We start from the raw sequence: 20150 nt of genomic DNA, 5'->3' as shown, positions 1-20150 counted from the left end.
TTAATTTCCTGACTAGTGTCACCAGTTTATTATTTTCAGTTCTATATGCTTTATATGATTTTTCACAGCCGTTCAATTTATACTCTTTCCAAAGTTTTAATTTATTTTCTACCTTTTCTAGTACTTGCTTTGTTATCCATGGTTTATTTACATTTACCTTTTTTTTTTTGTTGACAATGGTACATGGGTCTCGATAGCAGTGAGTGATTTCGACTTGAATTGTTTCCAAGCTTCGTCAATGTTAACCGTGTCTGTGCAATCTGTTGTGTTTATTGAAATAGTCTTCATAATTTCCTGAAAATCAGCCTTAATAAAGTTTCTTCTTACTTCATGCGTACATGTACTTCGGTTCGATTTTAGCTGAATCTGTAATGTTGCTAAGAGTACTAGGTGGTCGCTTTTTCCTATGTTAGGGTAGTATTGTACTTTAGTACAAAGGTTTTCTTCGTTGCACATAATAAGGTCAAGTAAAGATTCCTCGCTATTTCGCTTCCTTGTTACTTCAGTCACTAGTTGGTTTAGGTTACTGTTTACAAACATATCAAGAAAGTTAGCATGTAGTGTATTGTACTTATCGGTATCAAGATCATCCAGCGGCCACTTGAGGTCAGGCAAGTTAAAATCACCCAATATTATCAGAGGGTTGCGGTCCATAGCAGCTTGATTAATTGTTTCGAATAATATTCTATCAGTCTCTTCAAAAGTGTAATGTGTTGGGCGATATACTCCTGCAATTGTAATTGTATAACTTTCATATTTCAAGTTTAGCCACAATGCCTCGACGTGGGGGTGAGAGTTATAACTCGGGTGCGGGATTACTTGTATAGGTCTGCCGTAAAGCGTATGAGATATGTATATAGCGACTCCTCCCCAGCCCGTTCCTTTAATTCTATCATGTCTATATAAAGCATATCCTTTAATATCTACCAAACTATCACCTATCGATGGTTTTAAGTGTGTTTCAGTAATGACGATGCAAGTTGGTTTCAATCTGTTCACTTCTATTATAAGCAAATCTCGTTTAGCCGTTAGGGATGCCAAGTTCGTGTATAAGAATGTAAATTCCAAAATCCCAGCATCATTAGTTATAACTTTTTTGAACTAACAATCTTTGGGGAATTATTCACATATTTCAAAGTCAAGTCAGTTTCACCACTATCGATTCTTCGTTGTAATTCTTCACGCAGCTTTTTCAAATAGTCCCGCTGATAGGGTGTTTGATCATTTTTGGCGGACACGTGACTCGGAAGCTTACTGTTATTTTTCAAAACCTTAAGGGCAGCTTTTTTATTGGTGAAGATGACTTTGAGTGGGCGAGCCACGGCGTCGGCTCTGGGTTTGCCTAGACGGATAACGGCCACCGGCACCTCTGCCTCCGGCACGTCTGACAGAGCTGCTTGGACCTGCGAAAAATCATGCGCAACACGTACCTCCTTGTCCCGGGCGACGTCGCCCGTCTGTCGCGAGCACTCACCAATGCCAAACATAATAACGTTTGCACTGCGTTTTTTTCTCTCTGCTAATTCTGCCAAAATGCACTCCATGCTTGACCCTTCACTTTGTTTGCTTTTCAGGGCCTCAATTTCAGTTTTCAGCTGGGTCACCGTATTCCTTAAAGCCGGCAACTGCCGTACTCCTTGTTCACACTCAGGACACAAATATTTGAGTGTAGGAGATTGTAGCACTACAACTCTCAACTCCGTGGCTAACAACCCGCTACACTTAACACATATAAATCTTTCACAACCATGACATTTAATTCTCGGGTTTTTTTCATCCACTCTTGGTATTTCCTTATCGCATTTAAGACACATCGGCATTTCGGACACAGTTAAACAATGCACTTTGAGGTTAGATATTTAAAAAATTGCCAATTAGTTATTTCAGGACGAAAATATTTGCGAGATAACACTTCCACTTCGTTTTTGTATTACACTAAACACAACACTCCTAATATACTGCGAAATAACAACACTTATTGTATTTTAATCTAATTTTCTAAGAGATCGTTGTTAAAACACAAGTGCACTTTCAAATGAGGGTAGACCAAAAACCTACTATTATTATATATATATACCTACTATTTTTATAATTTAAGTTCTGAAGACATTGATAACGGAATTGACCTAATATGAATAGTATTTACTGAAGACGTTTACTGGATTGAACTAACTCAAAAGAAAAAAAATCTACTTATGACAAAGCAGTATGGCTTAGAGCTTTAGCCTATCCAGATGGAAGAAAAAAAAAAAAAAAAGTACCTGCGGGCTGCGTTTTTCATTTCTGACACTGACATTGGTAAAAGCAAAGCTTAGCTTCAGCTTAGCCAGTTGTGCTTGTGAACTGAATTCAAGTAATAAACTGAAGAGATATCAACCAACTAATAAGACTGGCTACCTAGTTAAAATTTCTAATTAAATTTGCCACTTGTTTAGACAGAAACCTATACTGAACAGTTGAAATTCGGTTCTGCAAATCACGTATTTATGTAGTAGTCGTGTCTTATTTTTGCACCATTGCCTTTCTTTAATAAAAATAATGGGAATAAACTGAAATAAACTCATTGAAATTAGTTAACCCGTCATTATTTTCGATAGTTTTTGAGAATTAACCGTAAAGTATTTTGTACACCGATACACGAATCTATTACCCTGTGATTTACAAGCTATGAAAAATATGAATTCTCTACAGAACAACATTTCTGAGCTCCTAAAATTAGCCAAAAAGTTCAACTGCTTCTATTTCTCAGGTGATTGAATTCATTGAATAATAAAATTGATTATTACGACTGTCTGAAACAACAATCTGTTCAGTTTACTCGAAACTCAAACACGCGCTCAAGAGGACACTGCCTTAAACTAGTTACTACGAAGAATAAAATATCTGCAAAAACTTTATTGCAAACCGAATAGACTGACTAAATTAACCTCCGAAGTTATGAACTCTTATAAGTGTGAAACAATCTAAAACAGTGACATTGTGCTAAGTGAACTATGATTTAGTTTTTACCAGTATCAGCTGCCTTCTAAAATGAAATAATAATAATAATTTCTTGGTTGTACACCTTCATTGCTGTATGTATGATGCATGACTGTTTTGTTTTTAGGTTTACATCAAGGCATATGTAAACCATTCATAGTTGCTGGCCACCAAGTGGGGCTAATTCGACCTGATATTATGAAATATCTTCAAAAATTTCCAGAGGTAACCATTTTAACACCTTTACCTTCTACACATTATAATTGGCTATAAGGTAATTAAGTTTTTAGTACAGTAGAACATCAATTATCTGAACGCTAACCTGGTTTATCCAAACATTGGCATGAATTTGTTTCTCGCTGCTGTTGCGCATAGGTATGAGTAAGTATCAAGCGTGTTTAGGGCTGCCATCTGTCTGGGTTTCCCCGGATTTGTCCTAGTTTGGAGGCCGTCTGGAGGGGCCGCGAACAAAGTTTGTGCGGGACACTAATAAAGCAACTGTTTTTTTAATAATATTATTTACGGACACGTCTGGGGAACATAGACATGGCAGCCCTAAGCGTGTTGTAACTCGTTTCATCAAATGTTGTTATCCCGCATAGGTATGTTAATATGTAACTATGGCAAATTTTCATATACTGTACTGTTTTCCAAAAAAACATATTTTGAGTATCTGAACTTTTACAACAATTAGTTTGGATAATCGAGGTTCTACTGTATTATCAATACTTTTATTTCAGGTGTTTATAATGGCTGGTAAATATGTGGAGCTAAATCCTGCATTCCGTGACTATCAAGAAAGAACAGCAAAAGTAGCCGATGTGTTACAGAGCTTGAGAAAAGAAGGAGAGTTGTGTGCACTCAAGGGTTGGAGGGATGAGGTTTGTTGTTCAGAAACATTGCTCTAAAGCAGGGGTCTCCAAACCCCGGCCCGTGGCCCAAATCCGACCCGCGAGGCGTTTCAACCCGGCCCGCGGACAGCTAACGCGGATGCCCACCAACTGTGGGCCTTCGCCTTACGATAGCCGATTTTCCGGCGTTTGTTTGTGGAGGTGCAATATGGCCCCCAGGTAAAAAAGTTTGGAGACCCTGCTCTAAAGTGTCATTCAATGGAACTTGCTAAACAAATCGCCATATTAAAATTGTGTCTTATGTGTCAATTTACTAGTGACTTTTGTTTACATAGTTAGCAAGTTCTATAAAATGACACTTTAAATAATGATGATTAGTAAAACATGATTGTATTGATTCAAAGAATTTATTTTCACCACACCAACTGGTAAAAACTCACTTGGTTGTTCAAAAACTGATATCAGAGTTGAATTTTATTCACATGTGAGGCAAAGTAATCAAATGCTAATTTTGTGTTGTTTTCTTATGTTTGCTGGTAGAATTGACTTTTAAATGATGATTTTGAACGATAAATATTTAATAGCATTAATTTGAATTTGATTTAGTTTGATATCTTTCAGTTATATTTTCTTCGGGTTGGTGTGGTGAAAAATTTTGCGTTTCACTCTGGGGCAAATTTTGTTTAATCCTTGTGCTTTGAAACCCTCGCAACGCTCCAGATTCAATTTTTCGAATCTTTCGCTTGCTTGGGTGCCTATAAATATTAGCAGGAGCGGTTAAACAACCACTTTGCCCCCTTGTAAAACGAATAACTATTTTTGTTTGGTAAGAACAAAGTTCAATCAATTGTGACAGAAACACCACCTAGGAAAAAAATTAAGTACATTAAGCAAGCCAGTTTTTACCCATTTAGATGGATCTGAAGATAAAAGCAAAAAATATTCTTAATTGGCGCTAAAAAATAGTACAGTGTAAATGAGTTAATTATGAATTACTAGCTGTTGCCCGCGACTTCGTACGCGTGGATTTGTATATTGGTGGTTATAAATTCTACATTAGCTTAGAACATTATGCAGCAAAAGATAGCAGTAGGGACGGTTAATCATTTGTTAATTATTATACAACCCATGAGATTTGTCTTTCACAACCTGGCTACGAAGTTTCAAGCCCCTGACTGAATAAAATTGTTCTCGATATAATCTCTCTCAACCCCCAGAAGATTTTCAAGTGCACTATTTAATAAAACCTACTACCTAACTACCTATTTACGAAGTTTCAAGTTCCTAGCTTTAAATAAAATTTGAACCCTATACAAACTTTCAACCCCTTTTGGACCCTTATAGGGGATGAATTTTTAAAAACGCTGAAATTACTTTTCTCGTATTCTGATAATATGTCATTATACAAATAAGATTCAAGTCCCATACTTACAAAAAATTTGACCTCCATACAAATTTTCAACCCCTTTTTCACCACCTTAAATGTTGAATTTTGAAAAACGCTGACATTAGTTTTCTTCTCTTTTAAAGAAATAACTTTTTACGAAGTTACAAATTCGTAGCTTAAAATAAAATGTAAACCCTATACAATCTTTCAACCCAAAGGGGTTTGTTAAAAAGTTAACCCTTTTTAGGGATGAATTTTTGAAAACGCTTAAATTACTTTTCTTGAGATCTAATAATATGGCTTTATACAAAGATTCAAGTCCCGCACTCTAAAAAAATATTTGATCTCCGTACAAACTTTTAACCCCTTTTTCACCACCTCGGGGGATGAATTTTTAAAAACACTGAAATTAGTTTTGTTGTTTTTTAATTTAATACCTTTTTGCGAAGTTTCAAGGTCCTAGCTTAGGAGTTGAATTTCCTAAAACGTCGCAATTCCTTTTTTTTGCAATCGGCTATTATGTCTTTCTAAAAAGTTTCAAAGCATCTGTAATGGATTCAAACTTTCAACCCCTTTTTAACCCTGTTAGGGGATGAATTTTCAAAAACGCTGAAATTACTTTTCCTGTCTTATAATAATATACCCATATACAAAGTTTCAAGTCACACACTCAGAAAAATATTTGATCTCCATACAAACTTTTAACCCCTTTTTCACTACCTTGGAGGATGAATTTTCGAAAACGCTGAAATTAGTTTTCTTATTTTTTAATATAATACATTTTTACAAAGTTTCAAATTCCTAGCTTAAAATAAATCTTGAACCCCATACAACCTTTCATCCCCTTTTTAACCCTTTCAAGGGATGAATTTTTGAAAACGCTTAAATTACTTTTCTTGAGTTTAAATAATATGGCTTTATACAAAGACTCAAGTCCCGCACTCTCAATAATATTTGATCTCCGTACAAACTTTCAACCCCTTTTTCACCACCTCGGGGGATGAATTTTTAAAAACGCTGAAATTAGTTTTCTTGTTTTTTAATTTAATACCTTTTTGCAAAGTTTCAAGGTCCTAGCTTAAAATAAATTTGCACCCCATGACAAAGTTTCATCCCCTTTTTTACCCCCTTAGGGGTTGAATTTCCTAAAACGTCGCAATTACTTTTTTTTGTAATCGGCTATTATGCCTTTCTAAGAAGTTTCAAAGCATTTGTAATGGATTCAAACTTTCAACCCCTTTTTAACCCTGTTAGGGGATGAATTTTCAAAAACGCTGAAATTACTTTTCCTGTCTTATAATAATATACTCATATACAAAGTTTCAAGTCCCACACTCACAAAAATATTTGATCTCCATACAAACTTTCAACCCCTTTTTCACCACCTTGGGGGATGAATTTTCGAAAACGCTGAAATTAGTTTTCTTGTTTTTTAATAAAGTACATTTTTACAAAGTTTCAAATTCCTAGCTTAAACTAAAACTTGAACCCCATACAACCTTTCATCCCCTTTTTAACCCCCTTAGGGGTTGAATTTTTCAAAATCGCTTCTTATCTCTTGTATACTTTACAAATACAACCTAGTGTGCAAATTTCAACTTTCTAGCTTTTGTAGTTTCGGCTCTGCGTTGATGAATCAGTCAGTCAGTCAGTCAGGACACTTGCATTTATATATATAGATTAGACACTTGTAAGACAGATATGTTTTACAATTAATTTTGTATGTGGAAATTCTAAATAAATTCTAATAATATCTCATTTGTTTTTAGTGTTTTGGAGTGAGCACCCCCTTTTATTATGAAAGCTTGATGGAAATGGAAAGGAGTGCGATTTGCCTGTTCGGCATTAGGAACTATGGTGTCAGTGTCTCCGGCTATGTTAACCACCCCACCAAAGGGCTGTGCATCTGGTTGCAGCAGAGGAGCTTCACCAAGCAAACATGGCCAGGTTAGTGCCACAGAATAGATGATAGTAAGGGAGAAGCATTGACGTATATCTCAGGACGGGCTTTACGGGCACTAAAATGGTACTAGTTCAACGGTGTCACTCACGAATTCGAGCCAAACGTGCATGCTAAGGCTGCTTACAGACGAGCGACAGTACGCGACACACTGTCGGCGACGACCGCCTGCGACGGCTATCGGCGACGGTCGGTGATAGCTGTCGCGGCGTCGCTCTTGTGTCACAGCACGCAGTTGTCGATGTGTAGTTCAAGAGATAGCACGTATTTTCTTTAAACAATAATGCATCAGCATCAAAATCGTCATTACTCATTTTGAAAAAGAAAATACGTGCTCTTTCTTGAACTACACATCGAAGACTGCGTGCTGTGACACAAGAGCGACGCCGCGACAGCTATCACCGACCGTCGCCGACAGTGGCCGACCGTCGCCGACAGTCACCGACCGTCGCCGATAGCCGTCGCAGGCGGTCGTCAGCGACCGTCGCCGACAGTGTGTCGCGTACTGTCGCTCGTCTGTAAGCAGCCTAACGCAACTAGTTGCGACCATTCGCGCGCGTGATGCGAACTCATCAACCAAACGCGTTGTAGCGGTGTCACACTGCTGTACTGGCCCCATTCATGCCCCATTCTTATTGCCCGTAAAGCCAGTCCTGAGATATACGTCAATGGGGAGAAGGCATACGGCTACATAGCTGATGTTTGGACCCAATGCCGCTCCGATGTATGAGTGAGAAAATGCTAATCACGCATATCGCTATGTCCCACTCTCACACCGGAGCCACATTATCGTGCCTACGCGAAATATGCGGGCTCTGAGACCCCTCTGTAAATTTTAATAAAACCTACTGCTTCAGATAAGTCTAATAAGATTCAGATAAAGATAAAATGTACAAACTTTATCATTGTTTGTGTTCTTAAAGTCTATGTTTTAATCTTTATTGAATAAATTTTGTGTATCAATTTCCAAATAAAGAGATTGTTTAATTATTTTTGTGAATACGTAAATATAACTCAAAACCTTTAAACAAAAAAAACTGTCTGTAAGTAACTTACTAAAGAACTCATTTATTTATGTAATTCATACTCTGCTATGTCTCCTAGAGTAAATCACTACATAGTATAAAACAAAGTCGCTTCCCGCTGTCTGTCTGTCTGTATGCTTAGATCTTTAAAACTACGCAACGGATTTTGATGCGGTTTTTTTTAATTACCTATTAAAAAAACCGCATCAAAATCTATTCTGTAATTTTATGTATCAATTTCCAAATAAAGAGATTGTTTAATTATTTTTGTGAATACGTAAATATAACTCAAAACCTTTAAATAAAAAAAATCTATCTGTAAGTAACTTACTAAAGAACTCATTTATTTATGTAATTCATACTCTGCTATGTCTCCTAGAGTAAATCACTACATAGTATAAAACAAAGTCGCTTCCCGCTGTCTGTCTGTCTGTCTGTATGCTTAGATCTTTAAAACTACGCAACGGATTTTGATGCGGTTTTTTTTAATTACCTACTAAAAAAAACCGCATCAAAATCCGTTGCGTAGTTGTGAGTGACTCAGGAGGAAGGTCTATGTAAAATTTGTTAACCCGTGCAAAGCCGGGGCGGGTCGCTAGTAATTAATAAATCAATTAAATTTTAAAACAGGAAAATGGGACTGTTTCGTCAGCGGCGGATTGGCAGTGGGCTATGGCATCCTGGAGACCTGCATCAAGGAAGCTGCAGAAGAGGCGTCGGTGGAAGGAGAGTTGGCAAAAAAGTTGGTGCCTGCTGGTTGTGTCAGGTTAAATCATTTTTTTCTACTCCCGTACCTTTATTTGTCATTTAAAAGGTACACACACCTTTAAACCCCTATGTTATAGTTGTCAAGACAAGTCTAAAGAAGTCTTGACTAAAGTCTATTCCCCAAAAAAGTATTTGTGCATACACGCAGTATCTTTTTGGTACTTTTACGATACTTCGTGTAATCACCACTTAAAAAATATTGTATGAAATACATTGTTGCCAACCTAATTTTAATTGTCATCTCTGACAGATGAGTACTAAGTGCATTGCTGTCAATTTACAAAATTGCTTCAGAAGTCAGAAACGCGCATGTGACACCCGTAATATAGCAAGATCCATAGACTACGAACACCGCTTAGCGTTGCTTGTTAGTCTCCATAGGCTACTGTGGCCAAAATCGAGAAAAAAACTATCCAAAATTGTAATTTAACTAAGAGCAAGTACCAGGGCCTCATGAGTTACAAGAAGGTGTCGCTGACCAACCGGACGTGGGGCGCGGGGCGCGTTGGCCGGGTCGCGTATCTTAGCTGTATACTTTTGGTTTGTTTACCTACATATAATATAAGTGGAATCATATAGGACATTTTATGTCCTATATGATTCCACTTTTGTTGAATGAAAAATATTTGTTGAATTTACAATTATTTTTTTCAAAGTAAGTGCTTGGTCGTAGAAAAAGTATTGTATGCAACGTTGTTTAACTGAGTCAAAAAATACTCGTGGCGTCTTTATTAACAATTTTCGGCTTCGCCTCAAATTGTTACTCACGCCACTCGCCTTTTTTGACCCCTCTTAAACAACGGTTGCATAAAATACTATTTCTGTTTTATTGGAAATAATTTCTATTTTATAAATTATTGTTTTCATAATTAATATTGTTACCTTAGAACTCCCTTACTTACTAAAATAGTTTTTACGATACGAGTGGTGATAAAGTAAAAAACGATCGAAGGGAGTGTTTTAAATCGACACGAATTGCGAATAGTAGCGGCTTAGAAAATACACCTAAGCTCTAAATTTCATATAAATAGCTGTGACATACGAAAAGACAGACGAACGGACAAACGGACATGACGAAACTACAATGGTGTTTAGTTAATTTAATTTGTATGTGTATTGTTTTTCTTTGTCTACTGATATTTTCTTTTATATTGTAGTTTTACAGTGCCTTGGTTTTATACTGTAATGCCGTGTTACTTATTTGATCAATAAATACCTAATAACGATTCCGTTTTTGCCATTTTGGTTACGGACCCCAAAAGGGTGTTAACACAGGGAAGGAAAGATGGTTTGAGGAGTGAAAAAGAGTTTGTTATAGATACATAGGTCTAACTATTGTTTCATATTGCAGCTTCTACTTCGAGAGTGAGAGGGGACTGTTCCCAAACACAGAGTATGTGTACGACCTGGAGTTGCCTTTAGATTTCGTCCCACAAAATGCTGACGATGAAGTAGAGGGTTTCGAGCTCCTGACGGCGCAGGAATGCATCCAAAGGGCGCTTACACCGCAGTTCAAAACCACCAGTGCACCTGTGCTTTTGGACTTTCTGATAAGGAAGGGATTCATCACTCCAGAAAACGGTAAGATTGAACTCGTAGTGTTTTAATAACAAAACTTCCGTGTGACACGGACATATTAAATACCTATATTAAAAACGGGTCACTCACGTATTTTAAGACACTCCGCGGTACGGAGTGAAACATGTCGAGCGCATTCGACTTTTAATATAATATTTAATTTAACACATTTATTGCCACCCAACCAAACAAGGCATCCGCGCCAGGCCACAAAAATATCTTCATATAAAGGTGTAGTACCACGATCCCGACTATCGGGTCGTCCGGCCTGGGAACGAAATCATCAAATACCCGAAAGTCGGGTTTTCGGCACTGAATTAGTGTTACACTCGTAGTATTCTTGCTCGTGACATAGGATGTAATTTGAACATTAAAGATCCCTTATTTTGTTAAATTATTTAGTCAAGTCCCATGTCTAAAAGAATTAACTTGTGCAACGAAGAATGCATAATTCTGAAATATTGTACCTTGATCCTTGAGTAATATGATAGCATACCATAATCATTTTACAATGTTGTTGTTTATACTCTTTGTTACACACCAAATGTGACATCCTTGGCTTGATAGCATATTGTTTCAGGCGAACATTATGGTGGATAGTTTTATAAGTGAAGGTTCACACTCATATTAAGGTCGTAGAAAAAAATGTGCGTTTGCATAAATTATTTTAACTAATTACAAATCCGGAAAGATAACGAAAACTTATTATTTTTTTTTTTTTTTTTTTTTTTTTTTTTTTTTTTTTTTTTAGTGAAATAGAGATAAAGTCTTTATTGTATTATACAAAAGGTTAATGGTATATAAAAAATCATACAAAAATAACTTAAATAAATCTAAATATTAAAATATTTTAATCAAAAAGACCTCCGCGAGTTGTACCGGGTGCAAAGGTGCCCATGACACTTGCCGCGTTGCCACGTTGGATAGCGATGGCCAGCCTTTGCACCAGGTACGAACCCGCGCGAGCATCAGAGGTCCTCTCCCTAATTCTACGTCCCACCTCCCTTATAAAAGTTATGGCGTCAGACCCCCAACACCCCGTTACCTCGAAGGCGAGTGGTACAAAATAATAATTCGCCTCAAGGTCGGAATATTTTATCCTCTTTCTTAACGCTGCCAGCTTTGCCGCAGCGCCTGCTGTCTGCACCGTCCGGTTAAGGTGTGAGGCGGCGAAAGTGCTGACGCACGTCGCGTCCCACAGTAGGCACTTTCCCTTCTGCCACGGCACCAAAGTTAAGCCGTCCGGCCGTTTGCCATCGGTGCGACAGAGGCCAGGTGGTTCCAGAACGCACGGTATATTCGCGGATATAAGGGCCCTCCGGACGATGTCGTTAAGCGCGTGGTGTCTGGGAAATCTCCCTGAACAGCGACAGCAGCTCAAAGCGTGATGGCCATTAGCTTCCACCGTGGCGCCGCAGATGCATTGGTGAGGTATACAAACATCGCAGCCCAGGCGGAGAGCTACAGCCACACGCATTGAATCACTGTCAAGGAGTGTTCCCAGATGAGGGGAAGGCAATGCCTGTAACCACGCTCCCGCTTCTACCTTTGACACCGACCGGAGTCTTGCCAAATCCACACCCGTAGCAGCACTCAAGAGACGGGCAAGTGTGTTTCTGGCTCCCGTGTCATCCCAGGCTCTCTGCACTTGCGGAGCCTCAGGCACAGTCGCAGTTGGGTAACGAACTGACCATATTGCCAGCGCATCGCTAACAAAGGGAATTGTAGCCCTGTCTCCATGGGAATGTAACATTTTAGAGACAAGGTCAACGACCCCATGCGCTGACGCTAGGAAGGCTGGCAGGCCTACGTCCCCCGCGCGCCGTAATCCCAGGCCACCATGACGTACAGGCAGAGAAGCTTGGGTCCACTGGTCATCAGAAAGGGACACATTTAAAATGGTTTCTGTTGTATCCTTTAAGGTGTCGTCAAAAGAAGACACCTCATCAGGACACAACCACGTCGGGGTGGTTCTTAAAAGGTACGTTATTTTTGGAACCGCAAAACACATTCTAAGCAGAACAAGGGCGACGTGGGTACCTATATTATTGAGGCGCTCTCGGGCGCGCAGAAGGAGCCGTCTCCTGGTCTCTATTGCATCCGGGATGGCGTCTGGGAATATTGGACAGCCCAGAAGGTAAAACGTGGTACGTGAAAGTTCTTTGAGACCAGGAAGCAGAGTCTGAAAAGAATACAAGGAAGAAGAAGAAGTTGGGCTGCAGCAGAAAAATTCACATTTTGTCGCGTTCACCTCCAGACCCATTTCCTTAAGACGGGGAAGAAGAAAATCCAAGTCTTGCTTTACGGTATCAGGTCTCCCTCCCAAGGTCCCGTCGTCCAAATACCATGTGTTAAGAGGTGATTTTAAAAGCGGTATTATTTTATGTATGGCGAGGCTGAAGGTGAGCGGTCCGAGTGGATCTCCCTGTTGCGCACCCACCTGGGAAAGGATCAAAGAGTCGTTGTAGAATAGGTTAGACGGGGAATGATAAACTTGGTACAGAAAAGGATATAGAGACGGTGAAAGTTGTTCTATTTCGCTCAAGAGAACGTCTCTCTCCACGGAATTGAACGCATTTTTAACGTCTAACTTGACGACAACGCAGTCTGTGTTTGCTGGGTTTGCTACAAATGTGCGAGTGGCATGGATAGCGGCTTCACATCCTCTTTGTGTGCCAAAGCCTAACTGATGTGGCTGGAGATACCTAGCCATCCGTTCCCTTACCGCACGACACCCAAGTTTTGCTACTAAACGCCTAAAGGTGCTTCCCACGGCAATTGGCCGTACGCCCCCCTCCTTTTTAGTTAAAGCACACAGAGAGGCTCCATACAAATACGGGCAAACTTCGAGGTTTAATTGTCCGCTGAGTAAAAAATTACAGAGTTTAACAAGACACTCGAGCAACCGTTGCCCATTATCGCCAGCCGAGGTCGACGTCAACTCTTTTAAATGAGCTGGTCGGATTCCGTCCAAGCCCGCGGCTGACCCATTATGAAAAGTCCCTAGCGCTTGAACCACTTCCTCTAGGTTAACGGTCAAGGCTTGAGTAGTCCTATCTGGTTCCCGGGGGAAAACTAAAGGGCGGGACGGAGGCGGGTGTTTTGTCTGTAGGGAGGCAAGAGTCTCAGGGCCCGGAGGTGCTATAGAGTCGTCTGACATTAAAACGCGAGCGGCGCCCCTTACATCACCTTCGAAGACTTTATATTCTATTATTTTTAGTATAGAGGGCATACGGGAGGAAACTTCTGCGGCACTTACATTTTCAAGCGAAGTAGACAAATATCCGGCGTCAATTATGTTGTACTTCACTTTAGATGTGAGATTTCCCGGGGCCTCAACGTCAGGTGCTCTTAGCGCCGTATATGCAAAAGTAAGTAGCGCACACCAATCGGCAGTTTCATTGGTCTCAATGCACTTACTAATAACGTTGCATAGTTTTTCGGCGGCTAGGTTTCTCGCTCCCCGGGGTATGTGACGAAGTACCCGTACTGAAGTTTTAAGGGTGTTGAGGCTCCTGAGGGTGTCTCCAGACGGTTGCGAGCCCTGTGGGCATGTAGTGGCGCGGTCGAGCTGGCTGGGGGGGTCAGGCTGGATGGCGCGGGGAGCCACCTGGGCAGATGAGGGCTGGCGGGGGCGCTGAGGAGCCACGTTCTTGTGTATACGAGTTATGTGTGATTTAAGGCCCTGCGGCGTAAATTTGCGAGATGATTCGGGGCAGTGGGGGCAAATCAACGTACGGGGGGTGGAACTCATCTTAACTAAATGTAAAATTATGCTAGATTATGATTCTAATTAGGTAAACTATTTAAATATAAAACTTACAACAACATAAAAAAGGATATAAAAATATTACAATAAATAAGGTATTATGGTAACGCGATGATCCTGTTGCGATCTCACCGAAAGGCCTACGTGGTACTTATAGTTTGCACGTTGCAGGTCCTTGAGGCCGGTTCTGCCATGCCTGTTATGTACCTACATATCTTAGTAAGACGGCGATTATAGCTTTACACAAAGCACTGGATCAACTATCACTTCACGCAAACAGCACAACAAGCACAGCAAGGCTTATAATTTGGATTTTAAAAGAAATTTCTTGTTTGTAAACAATTTTTCGCATGACAAATAGCTGTCAAAGCGTACTAGATCTTGCGGGGCAGTATTTTGGGTGCTCGGGCTGCGGTTCCAGCACGGAGGTTTGGCTGCGCGCTGTCTTCAGAGATGTACGATTGGTAAAGCAGGGTATTACGTGAAAATTGTTAAAAAAGTAATAATTTCTTGAATAAAAATCCTTATGGACCGTGTTTGTCCGTTGCTAGGCGTTGTATTTTTTTTATTTCTTTTAAATGATTATGTTGTGTTTTAATATTATTTAGGTACTTACATTTATATTAGCTGTAAACGAACACGAAGTTAACTTCCTTATTGCCTACCTAGGCCAATTAAATTATTATGATTAAATATGATAAATAGCCAACTCGTTACATCAGACCTTTTAACCTTAGTAATATTTATAATTATACAGTAATACCTACCTATATTATGTGAACATTGTGTACGTGTAACCTAAATTTAGCGCCTAAATACATTAAAAAGATGTAAAAAGGTAGACCGATATTTAAATCTTTATTTGTGTAAGATTTTCATTTGGTACGTTTATATTTACGAAACATTTATTAACATTTGCAGAACCAAACTACCGGTACCTAGTTGAGTTGCTCCACGTCCCGCTGCAGTCGATCTACAACTGGCCTTACACCGCCGCCAGCGTGGTCAACGGCGACGGACCGCAATTACAAATACCAAACTAATCATACATTATGTAGCTAACATTATATCATTGCCCAGATAATTTTCTAGTAGTTTTAATTACTTTATATAATTTGTATCTATGTCGTATTTATTACACGTTTTGTGATTCCATTTTTGATTTTACTTCAGGGTGTGCTTCTAAATGGTTCCGTAATTTGATTCTTCGTCTTACCTGTCGTGTTCTTCGATTATTTTAATAATTATGTAATGCGATTCCTTAGCTTTATTATCAAATTCGTTATCAACCAATTAATGTCATGAAAAATAAATTATGTTAATTGAAAATTTACTTTAAAATATTTTAATGTTTGATCGTCGTTGCAATAGGGTCGTTGGACAGTTTTATTTTACATTCATCATAAAATCTGTGAATATTTATTTTCCGTTACAATAATATTCCTTTACCTGGTGATTGACAGATGGTTTTAGTATCATTTTATTGGTTGTAGTAATCAAGAATGTCATATTAGTACTGTCATGGGCGTTGTATGGCTTGTTTTTAATAGCAATTGACTTTATCTTGTTTGTATTTAGGTAAACATCGAATTAATTTAAACCTGTCAATCACAAACTAGATTTCAAATACCTGCGTGCGATTTCGATATGCGTATTTGGTTGTAAAATTTAAACATTTCAGCTTTACGTCAATCTTTTCTGAACTTGAAAGAGACCAACTTCTGAAGTAGTTTGAATGTTACTAAAGACGATAGTTTAGCGTATGGTTAATTTCTGTGATACTTTACCAATTCGGTATAAGGGACTTGTAATTTAGTTGAGTGTGAGATTACTTAGACTTATTTAAAGTTAATTTATAATGTAGAAAAATAAAAGGTTTTCTAGGTATTTATTTAATTGACCTATTCTTTTTTTACTTTGATTGTATCGCTTTAGCTAGAATATAACTAAAATATTGTTGGAGTAATGGCATTGGTCGTTCTGTGAAAATGCTAGGATATTTTAGTAAATAGGTGCTATGTAATATTACCCCCACTATACCTAATATAAACGTACGGTAGCCTAAGTTGAACTTTTAGACTTGTTGTAGAGTAGGCTGATCTATTACGCGATAGATGGTCAAATGTTCTAGGAATATATGACTGTCTTAACCCTTTACTGCTAAATTAAACATTTGTTTAAATTTGAACTTTAATAGCTGTCAATAGTTGAATATCATATCCGCCATAAATAACTCCGTATGCGGTAAAGGGTTAAGTCTAATAAGGTCTATTTGAAAACTATATATACCTATGTGAATACGCTTCCTTAGCTTGTATACGCTTTCTTGAATTAGAACTTTAGTCCCCATTGGCTATGCTGATATAACATTATTATTTTGTCGATAGTTGTGTAATTCAGAATTTTTCCTAATCAAGTTATCTCGGGATATTTAGCAACATTTGGGTTCATCGACGTGTCACTCTTTACCTACGAAGGACAGAAACTATCATTATATAACTTATTTCAACGCTATAAATGATTCATATTCATTGCGCATATACGGCCTAAGTTTACACGTGTTCTAGCGATAACGCGTACCTATCAAAATGTAAGTTATGTACTTAGTTTAGAGGTGCTAGTCTATGTTAGGCTCTGCCAGGACAAAGTATGGATCATTATAAACGGTTTCATAAGAATTTCACGTTTCTGGTGGCACTATCACATTTTTTCTGAAAAGTCTGTGCTGAGTTAGCTTAAGTACCTAACTACTTTGACATCTTCAAAACCCAAATCGTCGATGTGACTCGGAAGGAGGCCAAGCTATGGGACTGGGCTGGTCACGTCTGCCGAATGAGTTGTGGGGCAAAATCGCTACAGATTGGGAGCTCGAAAACTCAAATCAGGGATTTGGCAGACCCCACCGGCGATGGCGGGATGCAATAGACTTCAGTATGAAGGAGTGGCCAGACACAGCATTGGACAGAGATCTGTGGAGAATTGGGGGAGGCCTTTGCCCAACAGTGTGACACGAAAGCCTTTAAATAATAATAGTAGGTAAAGCGACTTTTAAGTACTTAAATATAAATTATCTACATAATATACTTACGTGCTATTTAACTGAAATAAATCCGTATAGCTTTAGGTTCTAATGCGGATGGACTTATGCCTACTTACCTAGCACTTAATAATATTGTAGTTATATCCCTAGGACTCTCTTATTATACAGACAATGTCCGAAATTGTTAAAAATCTACTCATATGATCTCTAAAAACTGCATACACCCGCTAATTAAAGATTCTCATTAAATATCGTACCTGTCCAAATTATCTACCTACCTATCCCAGTTCCCAGTGTAGACGAGATTAGAAATGAGCGTATTCAATGTTACATCACATTTATTGGGTACGCACCTACCTAATCTACTGATAGGGCTATGAGTACGGAGATATACCTAATCAACTTCATAAGTTGGTGGCACCTTGTCAGAGGACTCAACCTATGGTGAATTTTTTCCCGTTTTTACATTCTAGTAAGTCTGTTCGGTTGAAGGACAACTTATTACTAGATATCACTCCAGTAATATATAGTTGTTGTCTACTTATGTAGACCCGGTATCCTCTTGATATTTGTTGAGCCATGTTATTGTTATCTTTGCCATAGCATAAATGTTTCTATCTCTAACTACCTATATCTTCTATTTTTGAAATAGGTACGCAATTTTTATTCCACGTTGTAATTAAGAATTGAAACATTGTGCAAGTTGTAATGTCCGAAATGAGTTGCTGCCTTTGCTGGAATTTCGGGGCAAGGTCAATAATTTTCCACCAAAAAATAGTTGGCAACCCTAGTACCTACCTATAGGTGCAAACTATTCGACCACGTTTGCCGAATTAACACAACTATAGTTTCAAGGTAAACTAGAATTCCGTCTTAATTGTAAATGGTTTTTAGCGTTAACTTGGGCCTAGCTTGAGTTTTGTGATAACAATTTTCTCAATCATGATTAGGTGATTTCAGTATTGCAGTAATAGTCAGGATTGAAAATTATGATTGTAGGAGTAGGTAGTAAATTGTCATGTAGTAGGTATGTAATATTCATATTATAAATTGCGGTTTTATACATTTTTACCTCACGTTAGTTGGAGTTTTTTTTTTGTAATAGGTATGTAACATAGCGTATCGTACGTAAATTATGATGTAACCATTTACATATGCAAAACTGAGTGATTATTTATTATAGTAATTAATTTCTTATAAAATACGAAATTAAACTTGGAAATGTAGTTTTTATTTGGACGTATGTTTTCTTGTTGAGGGTATCCCCACATTACATAAGAATGAAATAAAATAAACAATACACATTACCTACCATTGGCGGCGCGTCAAACATATCCATAGGCAAGCCGGGGCTAATTTGGCTTACATAGTTCCTTTACAACTCTGCTCAAACGTCCAAAAACAGGTAAGCCGGTGGGAATCGGCTTTTATGAACGCGCCGCCATTGTTACCTACACACATAGGTACTGCATTATCGATTTCTAAAAACATGAGCAAATGAAATAAAAAACGCAATTCTCAAATAAGTTGATTTATTGACAAGTTTCTGCTAATACTTTCGTATTGCATCTTAACAAGACTGGTTAAAATAAAAAAAGCTTGCTAAAAGTTCTTAATTGCAGAAATTAAAAACTGTTGCAATCAATAGAACATTCATAATCCACGATTTCATCGTGATTTGCCTGCACCCTTGCTATATTAGAAACAAATAACATCAACACAGTTTTCAAAACACAAATGTATACAAACTAGTGTTAGTAAGTATATATAAAACGAGTTATTTTATAAGTCCTAATGTATTTATTATTTTAAAGGAGAATCATAGAATTATAAACTGAAGTATGTAGTTTAATGTTGTCAGTGTTCGTTTTGTCATGTCACTTTTACAATTACATGATACTTCGTAAAAAATAGTAAGTTTTCAAGTACCAACTTTATAACCAATACCCAGCAGTGAAAATTATTTGTAAAAAACTTTAGGACAGATTAACGCATTAGTCGACATAACTAAGCTTGTGAAGTTTAGGGACTCGCCGCTGAACGTGGCGTCAGAATAATTGATAATGGTACAGTAGGGTGTTTCACTTTTGTATGGAGAAAAAAGTGTGATATTTTTCCTGACTTTGCTCACCAATTCTCCCCACTCTAAAAACGATCTATTTCAATTTTCATAATAATCGATTAACGTTTAATGGTTGCACAAATTGAAAATGTGGAGAGAGAACCCCATAATACATTGCGTGAAAATTAACTATTTTTTTTAATAACAAAATATAATGAACTGATACTAAAATCTAATGAAAAAACTGAATTTTGCGCCTAACACATGATAAAACCACTTTTCCTTTGGAAACAGGTGGAAAAACTGAAAAATCTTAATTAGAACATTTATCGAGTAACCAAAACCCTTGTTAACTACTCATTTTAATAAAATTGATTTATATGTAGAAGGTTCAGTATCACATACTCACCGCTTTGATGGTAGCCGCTTAAACCATTTTCTACCCTCCGATGTAGAGTCGTTGGTTATTTGAGAAAACTTTGTTGATGTTGTGCAACCTCTAAATATTCACCGATTTTAATTTTTATTGGTATATAATATTATTTAATCAGGAAGAACCAGAATTCGAGCAAAGTCAGATGAAAATCGAAAATTCGGAAAAATTAAACACCCTATGGTACAGTCGCCACAGATAAGTATATCGGACCGCATAAGGTGTTTACAAGTACATATTTGAACACGACTACTGTCAAAGCGTTGAACATGCTTGAGCAGCCTGTATTGCACAGATA

General features: G+C 38.0%; 1 protein-coding gene across 1 annotated transcript; it reads left to right on the top strand.

Moving 5' to 3' along the window:
• Positions 1–2305: 2305 nt before the first annotated feature.
• LOC134650028 (uncharacterized) lies at positions 2306–15472 on the top strand. Its single transcript, XM_063504849.1, has 7 exons — positions 2306–2749; positions 3107–3204; positions 3720–3860; positions 6987–7164; positions 8833–8968; positions 10322–10551; positions 15239–15472. Exons 1-7 carry the CDS (start codon positions 2668–2670, stop codon positions 15358–15360), a joined length of 987 nt encoding a protein of 328 aa, XP_063360919.1. The 5' UTR covers positions 2306–2667; the 3' UTR covers positions 15361–15472.
• The last annotated feature ends 4678 nt before the right edge of the window (positions 15473–20150 follow it).

This window comes from Cydia amplana, chromosome 8 (assembly GCF_948474715.1).
Source record: "Cydia amplana chromosome 8, ilCydAmpl1.1, whole genome shotgun sequence".
In the NCBI taxonomy this organism is placed as follows: Eukaryota; Metazoa; Arthropoda; class Insecta; order Lepidoptera; family Tortricidae; genus Cydia; species Cydia amplana.
The sequence above is the reverse complement of the archived record's forward strand: the minus strand, read 5'-3'. Positions and strand labels throughout refer to the sequence as shown.

Bases quoted from the DNA above. Each gene is read 5' to 3' on its own strand.
- LOC134650028 (XM_063504849.1), top strand. From the start codon at position 2,668: ATGAAAAATATGAATTCTCTACAGAACAACATTTCTGAGCTCCTAAAA. The intron at 3,205-3,719 runs GTAACCATTTTA...CTTTTATTTCAG, and splicing joins ATCTTCAAAAATTTCCAGAG to GTGTTTATAATGGCTGGTAA. The intron at 7,165-8,832 runs GTTAGTGCCACA...ATTTTAAAACAG, and splicing joins CACCAAGCAAACATGGCCAG to GAAAATGGGACTGTTTCGTC.